This window comes from Solanum dulcamara, chromosome 9, assembly GCF_947179165.1.
Source record: "Solanum dulcamara chromosome 9, daSolDulc1.2, whole genome shotgun sequence".
NCBI classification, from domain to species: domain Eukaryota; kingdom Viridiplantae; phylum Streptophyta; class Magnoliopsida; order Solanales; family Solanaceae; genus Solanum; species Solanum dulcamara.
The window spans coordinates 9,720,411-9,729,549 of NC_077245.1; the positions used below are offsets into that span (position 1 = coordinate 9,720,411).

General features: G+C 32.1%; 1 protein-coding gene across 4 annotated transcripts; it reads right to left on the reverse strand.

Annotated features, from left to right (window-relative positions):
* Nucleotides 1–2,382: 2,382 nt before the first annotated feature.
* Nucleotides 2,383–5,519, reverse strand: LOC129904148 (uncharacterized). 4 transcript variants are annotated; one of them, XM_055979689.1, is made up of 4 exons: nucleotides 5,021–5,511; nucleotides 3,696–4,129; nucleotides 3,378–3,602; nucleotides 2,383–3,256 (listed from the first exon to the last, which is right to left on the reverse strand). In XM_055979689.1, the coding sequence occupies exons 1-4, from the start codon at nucleotides 5,306–5,308 to the stop codon at nucleotides 2,743–2,745; spliced, it is 1,461 nt and encodes a 486-aa protein (XP_055835664.1). In that variant the 5' UTR covers nucleotides 5,309–5,511; the 3' UTR covers nucleotides 2,383–2,742. The 4 variants fall into 4 exon arrangements, with proteins under 4 accessions (XP_055835664.1, XP_055835663.1, XP_055835665.1 ...); XM_055979688.1 differs by having other exon boundaries at nucleotides 3,378–4,129; XM_055979690.1 differs by having other exon boundaries at nucleotides 3,378–4,122; nucleotides 5,021–5,149.
* Nucleotides 5,520–9,139: the final 3,620 nt, after the last annotated feature.

Genomic DNA, 9,139 nt, shown 5'->3' on the forward strand with positions numbered 1-9,139 from the left:
CTAAAATTGCAATTTAATAAAATATTAAAATGTTCACACTAACAATATCCATTGCTCCCGCACCCAATCTAGTATCTCTTAGGTCGATATCCATGGACTTCAATAGCAACAGAGGGAGAAGATCAGTAGTAAAAAGTAACGAATTAGAAACTCATAAAAAGATTATCAAAAGCAAAACTAAACTAGGAAAAGGCGAAACTCAAGTGCTACACTAATACACTAAACTAGGCGTTACTCAACTAGTAAAATTATACGTTTATCAAATTATTAACAATATTTATAAATATTTTATCAATATTTAATTGTGAAGATATCCTCATTCCTCCATTATGCAGAGAAATTTGCAGGACAGAGATTAAAAATTAAAGAAGGTGATAAAAAGTCAAGATGGCAAAAGAATGGATCCAACACAACATGTGGTTATAATGACCCCCACCCCCACTCCTCTCTTTTACCACCCTGTCACTTGCAAATCAAACTTGGAACACACACAAAACGAAAAAAGAAAGAGGAATACAAGGAACAAAATTCAAGATTCTTCCAGAGCAGCTTTTAAAGTTTAATGGCCCTTCAATTTGTAATCTTGATCATTAGTAACTTTATCCTTAAACTGATTAACATAAAGTAGTAATTATCTTTTCACTAAGTAAACCTCGTCAAAAAGTAAAATTCTTTGTTAAAAAGCTAAATCTCCTTCCCACCACACCTCTATTTGACGTGGCAAGTGCCTATTAATCAAGATTAAAGAAGAAAAATATGAAGGAAAACGAATCAATACACAATCCTAGATTGAAATATTGCCACTTAGCCATCATTACTTGCAAATAATGAAAATTATTTCAAATACGAATAAAGTATTAAAAGTTTTGTCCGATTAGTTTTTCGATTGGAATAATGATCTTTCATCATAAATATTAAACACATATTTTGTATCGAAATTCATTTCCAATTTTTTTTCAACTTCAACTTTTAAATAATTTTTTCTTTAACCTAATAATTTTCAAAAGCCGAACAAAAATCTTATTGCATTGAGTTTAAACTACTAGAAAGAAACTTAAGATACCAAAGGAGGTAAGTGGTGATGGTGATCAATGTGGTGTAGCGGATGAATTGCTCTTCTCTTGATCAGAGTTTTCGAGTTCGAGTCCTAAATATGAAAAAATTCTTGTTATGAAGCTCTTCCCCCGAATGAGGCCCTACGTGCTGTAAATCCAAAATAGTCGAGCTTCAATATAGATATTGGACACCAAATGAAAAATTAAAAATAAATAAATTGTGTAACGGTGGACAACTACGGTTGCCCCTCTTGATAATTACTTTAAATGGCGTGGATCGGGGGTATAGTTAAACTTTCGAGTTAAAGAATATTAAATTTTAGAAAATGTAGTTTACTGTTTTTGAATAAATTATATATATATATATAAAAGACAAGACATAATGAAAATTGTCACTTGCGAAACGGAGTTTTAGAGAAAACAGTAATATATAGTTTGGGATTAATGATTTGATTTGGTTTAGGACGAGTGCAAATCATGATGCAAAACAGTTATGGTTTAATTATCTCAAATCTGTTTACTGATTTGTGTTTTTTTTTTGTTATAAAATGAAAGAGGTGTCCCAACTCCTACCATGGACATTGATGAATGACCAAAATGGGAGAGTTGGTGGGAAACTAGCTAGTAATAGTAAGTTTTTATTTTAAAGCCATTACATTACTTGTCTTAGAGATAAGGGGGTGTGGGGGGGATTAGACGATGTTTGTTAGGTGAAATGATGATCACTCTGCCTCAAATCAACCCACATTTTTTGTATAGGGACAAAAGTATCGAATTCAGAGTTTAAAATTAATGAATCATTTTTTCACATGGGCATACTTATATATACTGAATGGATACCATTAAATTCACTATATCTAGTCTAGATTCACCATCACCACACTAGTGACACCAGTTCACACTAATTTTTTCCAGAGGGTTTACAAAAAAGAAAACAGAGGAGTGGGGGTTCGTGGGAAAGAAATATATGCATAATTATCGATATATACCATTCAGACATCTAGTTTATCAATATGATCGAAATATAATTAGTGTATATATTATGTGAACAATATACGTATATTTAATATATATTATACATTACTTATATGCTTTGTACATATAAACTAGTTGGAATAAAGTTGCAGCAAACTATGGTTACTCTTAACTCCATATGTGAAAGCTAAAAGACAATATACTAGATAAGCCAAGTTAAGCAGTGCCAAATAACACAAACAATCTAAATGAGACACTTTCACGACAAAATACCGAAAATTTCTTATACTCAAAAGAAATTATAAAAGAGGAGGAGGCACTGCATTTCTGCAATCATTCAATTCACATAATATATGAGTAATATTTACATAAGAACAAATTATATATGAAAGATTGCACAGGATTCCAGATATGGAGATGTACAGAGTGAGATAATACTGCTCACTATACAGTATGTTTTCGATCTAGCCTTGAGACTTCCATTCTCAAGAACCAATACTGACACACAAAAAAAGGGGTTATGATCAAGGTGGGAAGATGTTACTTGTAAGCAAAAGGGAAATCTAAGTTGCTCTACAACTATTGATCCTTATGATAATTTTCTATGATGGCCAAAAACCTCATCGCCCATAAACTATTGATCAACTGGTATAAGTTCGTATTAGATGTGTGATCATCCATGTAAATAGAAGCTTTCTTGATATAATGACTACTATAGATCAAGTTGAGAATATGTCGGATGGTGGTTGACTAATATCTTCTCATCATCATCGTCAAAATCAAGTTCATCTTCCCCATAATCCATTTCAACAATGATTATGTCTTCAAGGTTCTCTTGGGGTTCAGATGACTTGACTTGTGAATATTGTTGAGTTGCCGGAGAAGTATCCAAGCCAATGATTTGCATCTCTGATTCTATCAATGCTTCCATTTGAGCCCGCACCTTATCTCTTGGATAGGTGCAATAGAGGAAAGAGTAAATAACACAACATAGTGCCATTGGAGTTCCTATGGAAGTGAACAGGGCTTGTGCCAAAGCTTTAGCGTTTTCTCTGTCTGTGGCAATATTTTCAGTACCTTCAGGAACTGGTTTATAACCATAAACATTCTGAGCCAGTAGTCCAACAACCGGAGGAGCAAAAGACGACAATACAGATTCAAATGATCGGTCCAGAGCATATATACTGGTTCTTGACTTCTCAGGCACAATCTCTGCAAAAATTGGACTGTTGGCACTTCAGCATAATATGAAATGGACATTCAATACTGAAAATGCACAATGAATGCTGACTAACAAACACTAAAGCAGAAGAATGGACAATTTTAGTCTTGTAAAAAGATCATTACTTGTTTGTAGCTGGAGCATTCCAAGATATGAAGAACCCTGTAATAAACAGGACCAGACCATGCATGAATGCCGCAGAAGGATAGTCAGGCAAAGCCAGCAGAAGGATAGCTGATAGGGGGATTGCTGATGCTGAACTTATTTGAGCCAGAATTATCCTGCCACAATTAGGCAGACGCTGGGATAACATGTCTCCCATCCTGCCTCCAAAGAGTCCGCCAATTGAACTGCCTACCACAAACAAGCCAATTAGAACAGCAGTCTTCTCATGGGAAAGTCCAGTAAGCTCTAACCACATTGGAGCAAAGGACAAAGCTGACCAGGGAAAAGAACCAGTAACACCCTGAGCTACAATAATCTGGAAGGATCGAATCTTTATGACTGATTTTGCTTCTTGAACGAGACCTTGCATTTCTGACTTGAAGGATTTACCAGGACCTTCATTAGTAGCTTTCAGATGGCCATCGGGGAAGTGAGGATCATTTGCAAATAAGCGAACCAAAATACCAATGATAATGCTGACGATCCCCACGAGATGAAATGCGAGCCTCCAGCCAGGTATTCCCAAAAAAGTAACATGCGCTATCATTAAGGAAAATGAACCACCAATTATCGAACCAATATTGCTAGTAAGCTGTAGCCATCCAAATGCCATCCCACGTTTGTCATCATCAGTCGAGTCAGCTACAAGAGATTGAATAGCAGGTGCAACAATGGCAAGGCCTATCCCATTTAAAGCTCTCGATACTGCCACCTTATCAAGCAAACATGCATTACTTTAGAGAAGCCGTTGCAAAAACAACCCAAACATTCTACTTTGTACTATATAACTTCTATCTCAAGTTATATACGAGTATATTGATAGTAGTAAAAAGACACTAACACAATGATGGAAAAGTTAATATCAAACATTTAGAAACTCGAGAATATAGAAAAACCATCATACAAAACAAGGACAGAACTCGGGAAGAGTACTATATACTGTTTGTCTTTTGAACGAACATGATTGAATTGTGAATCAGAGGATAGTCTAGTAAGGTGACAATATCAGATAATTTTTTTATTAACAAACTAGTGCGATATATCCTGTCACCGTAACGAAGACAACTTCAACAAGGATAAACGGTAAGAGCACCTGACATGAATTATAAATAGACTTATGCTATGTTTCTTCTCTAATAATAATAAGAAGTCATTGGATATCGCTGGCAGCGAATTGCAATAGCTGGCTCCAGGTAGAGGCTGAGGGAAGAAAGTACATGGAAGGCTGACATTGAGACAGTGATCACTTCAATTTGACTATACAACAGTGGTAAACTGGGCAAAGAGATTGTTTTTTTTTTTCTCCAGTAAAAATGAGATTGGCATATTCATAATTCTAACTTAAATAAGTTAGTTTTCCTAGAATGCTATTCACATATATACATTAATTCACAACATTGAAATAAGAACAAAGAAATTGAAAACCATTAAAAGTCAAAAATCATACTTATCACCAAGATCAACTACACCTCAATCTCAAAACTAGCATTAGCAAAAAAATTCCCAAATTACATATACTGAAATTTCAGGCACACATTTGACAACAACAGAGATCCAAGAAAAAAACCAGAAATCGAGAAATGAGAGTAGTTGGTAAGCAGACCTGCGTGAAAGTGGAAGAGAAAGCAACAAGAAAAGTGGCGGTAGCCCAAAGAAAAGCACCATAGGCAATTATATGAGCCCGATTATGTCGAGCAGCAAGGTAAGCTGCAAGAGGGTAGCAAAGGGACTGAACCATGGAACGGAAAAGCGTGAGTGAGCCCAATCTCGTTGGATCAGCATGTAGTTCTTCACCAACTTCTTTATACACACCAGGTAACAAAGATTCGTCAGCCCTTTCCATAATTCCGGCCAAATTCACCAACACAAGTGTCAGCGTTTCTGCCTTCATTTCTCTATGCAAATTGCTGTCTGGGCATTCACAAAGATTTTGATAAACCCCAATTCTATGAAGAAACTGCCGCTTGCGACAAAGAAGGGATATTGGATTGTTATGGACAAAATTCAATCACCAATTTTGGGTCAATTTTATAGTAAAGTCTCAAATATGCTTTTGATTTTCTAGATTAGGAAACATGAGTCGACGATACCTGGGATATTCTGTTAGTTTTATATCTGTAGCGTCTATTTTACTTACCATATTTCTTGTTTGATATATTTTAAACAAATATTAATCATAAAAATAACATTATTTCTTTTTTTTAATCATACTAATGTTCCTTACCATTAAAAGATGAAAATAAATAATTATTCATATTTTAATTTTCTAACTTTATCATATCATAAGTTAAAATCTTAAAATATCTACTAAAGCTCGTATAATTTAACTTTTAAAATATTGAAGAAGTGGGAATTCGTCAAATGATGAGAGAGTCTCATCAACTTGCTTTGTCAAATTTATTGTCCTTATGGAGCCTACAGTAGCCGTCTTCCCTATCTTGTTGGATCCCTTAAAATAGCGAACGTAGTCTTCTCTTTATTTAAATTTAATATTTTAATTGTTGAATATAAATTTATTTTAAATTATTATAAATCAAAAAATTTAATTTGAGAGATCAAATTAGTAAAGATAATATCGTAAAATTAGACAAGAAGAAAAATGTCATCAAAAAGGAATCGTCATGTAAACTTGAAGAGCTACAAAACTCTACTTCTACCCAAAAAAAATAAAGAAAAAGGAAACTCTACTTCTATTTAAGAAAGCAATTGAAATGCACAAATATCTAATTTGATGTCATTATTTAAGGTATGTCTTAAATTTATATATATATATATATATATATATATATGTTTTTTATATTTATCCGCTTTAGAATATTTTCAGACACACACACATATATATACACACACACACAAATACCCATTCTATACATTTTTATCGGTAGAATTTTCAACACACACATCAAGTTCACTTTTTATATAATATATATATATACACACGATATACATTTTTATCTGTATTTTTTTATATTCAATCTTCATATAATATAGATATACATATGATATATATTTTGATCAATACACTATTCATATACACTCCATATTCATTTTTATACCATATATATTCACATTATATGCATTTCATATTTATTTCATTTCTTTGAGTGCGATGCAAAAGTGAGGCCTTAATGGCAAAAAAAACACGGAAAAAGAGGTCAAATGGCAAGACAAGGCAATAAAGAGGGGGGAAGGGGGCAATGGGGGAGAGAGAGGGGGTGAAAGAGGTAAGAGAGAGGAAGTTTTGACTATAAATTGTCATTATTTTGGGCATAAAGTGCATTTAGGAGTATATCTGGATCAAAGTTGGGCCACATAAATACCCTAACTATGGGTGTGTTTTAATGTGGGCCTGACAGCTTCGACCCAAACATCAAAGTGGATGATCGACTTTTCTTCACCAACTTGGGCTTGTGTGAGCCCAAGTAACTGAACCACACTTGTTTTTATTTTGGGCTTGAATGATGATGATTCTTCTTTCTACATCGTACGTAGGATAAGAATACTTATCCAATCAATAACATTCCCAAATGCCCAGAATTTTAACTTTAACTTAGGAGTAATACAAGTAAAAGTTTTACCAACAAAACAAATTTGAATATTAAAAGGTGAGAAGGACTCGATCTTTTAATTTTACAGAACTTGACATTTTCCGTTAAATGGTTATAATGAAAATGATGCATCTCCAACAAATCCATTAATAGTTTTGGGCCTCAAAAGAGAGAGACCAAAAATGAAAGCCCAGTCCAGTTAAAGACTGTGTATGAGATAAGACGTGAAGGTCGTTATCGTAATCAATTGCGGGAATCGTGCAGTGGTACGGCCCTATGGAGTAGTGGGCCGCCAATCCCTATCCTATACTATTTCCTACAAATGTAGGCCCACTCTCTGGAAAAGACATAAAGAATAGTTTGTGGAGTGGGGGGTTGTTCATTTTTTGGAAAAAAGTTTTTATTTTTTATTTTTTATGTATTTATAATATAAAATTAATTTACACAATTAAATGATTAAATAGTATTCTTACAGTACAACTCCTATTTTAACTGTTGTTTTAATTCAAAAAAATTATCTCGAGATAATAATCATTATAGAAATTCAAGAGTAAAGTTGTTATGTTCTCAACATCAAAGATGTATGGACAATATATAAGAAGGAAAACTAATATTCTATACCTTTATTAAATAGGATTAATATGGCAAACTATAACTTGTATTTTGTTGTTTTCTTAATATACATGACAAGAGGTAAAATGACAGTTACAATATTTCATCTGTCTATTTTTACTTGCCCAATGTTGATTGACACACTCTTAAATAATAATGTGGAACAACTATAATTAATAATAAAAATAAATTAGGAATTAAATAATAATTTTCTCTATTTAAGATCATATAATTTAAATAATATTTTGATACGTTTAGTTATGATTAAGTTAAAACTTACTGAAATAAAAAACAAAAAAAAAACAGTTATTTTGGGAAAGCCCATAGTATGGATATGCTTCCTTGAATGGCGGCTTTTGTCCGCTGGGACGTCGCTCTCACCGTAATGTAAGCATTCTTAAGTTAATCTGCCTCATTAAATACTTCGATTAGAATTTAGTGGGATTAAATTAATTATTTAATTTTAATTTATCATATGTTTAGTTGAGAATATTAACTTAAGCTAAGATAAATTTTATCCTATAATAATAAAATTATTTTTCCCACATAAAAAGGCGAGATAAATAATCTCAATTGTAATTGTAGGATATAATCCTAATTATAATTTCAAAATAACTATTTTACACTAACTTTAATTTTTTTAAAAAGTTGAGATGTTTTTTTTAAAATGAAAAAATTGGAACTATAATACCCTTATTAAATATTAAGTAACATGATAATAAATATTGAAATACTTTGAAAAAAAACGTTTTTAGATATTATGATCTAATTAATATGTTCATATCTGATATAATTAATATCATTTCGAGTACTAATACAACTAGTAATAATAATAGTAAACATGTTCTTCATGCATGCCGTAAACGTTAATGCATATATATTTCACAAACCTATATGTTTATATACTTCTTTTTATTTAGAGAGGTCAAAAATATAAGTATTTCAATTTTTGAGTTTCATATTTGAATTATTAAGTGTGTAAATATTCAACTTAGATTATCATCAAATATTTATTAAAATACAATTCAACTATTAATTGTTCACTGATATTATTACTTTTTTCTTATTATACAATATTGGTGTAGGTTTGGTCAGCCCGCCAAAGGAACTTGTTGAATCCCCAATTGGCCGTATTGTTATTTGTTGGTAACCTAAGATTCTGAATGAAACAGTTCTCATTATATAAATACATAAAATGTGAAAGTTTATTGTAGTTGTGATGGATAGACAAATATATTCAAGTGGAAAAGCATAATTCTTTTCTATTTTTTTTAAATATGTATTGAACATTTGACACGTTTAATTGCTGGTAAATGTTTAATTTTGAACTTATTTTATAAGTTATACTTTTTTTTAGTAATTCTTTTAGGGGCCGGGTGGAGTAAGTGGTGGGGCTTGTGGACATGTTTTAAATTTCTCTTGCTGAAATAAGGAAAACGTTAAAAAATAATTAATGGTCCTGAGAGCCAAAATATGCAGCTTTATTATAAAAGTAGTTTTAGTTGAAATAATCATTTGCTTAAGCAGAGACAATAATGAAACAATTAGAAAACTATAGCCAT

Coding starts and splice junctions, on each gene's coding strand:
- LOC129904148 (XM_055979688.1), bottom strand. CDS start 5,308: ATGAAGGCAGAAACGCTGACACTTGTGTTGGTGAATTTGGCCGGAATT. Junction 4,130..5,020: donor TCTCTTCCACTTTCACGCAG/GTCTGCTTACCA, acceptor TTGCTTGATAAG/GTGGCAGTATCGAGAGCTTT. Junction 3,257..3,377: donor AATGCTCCAGCTACAAACAA/GTAATGATCTTT, acceptor AAGTGCCAACAG/TCCAATTTTTGCAGAGATTG.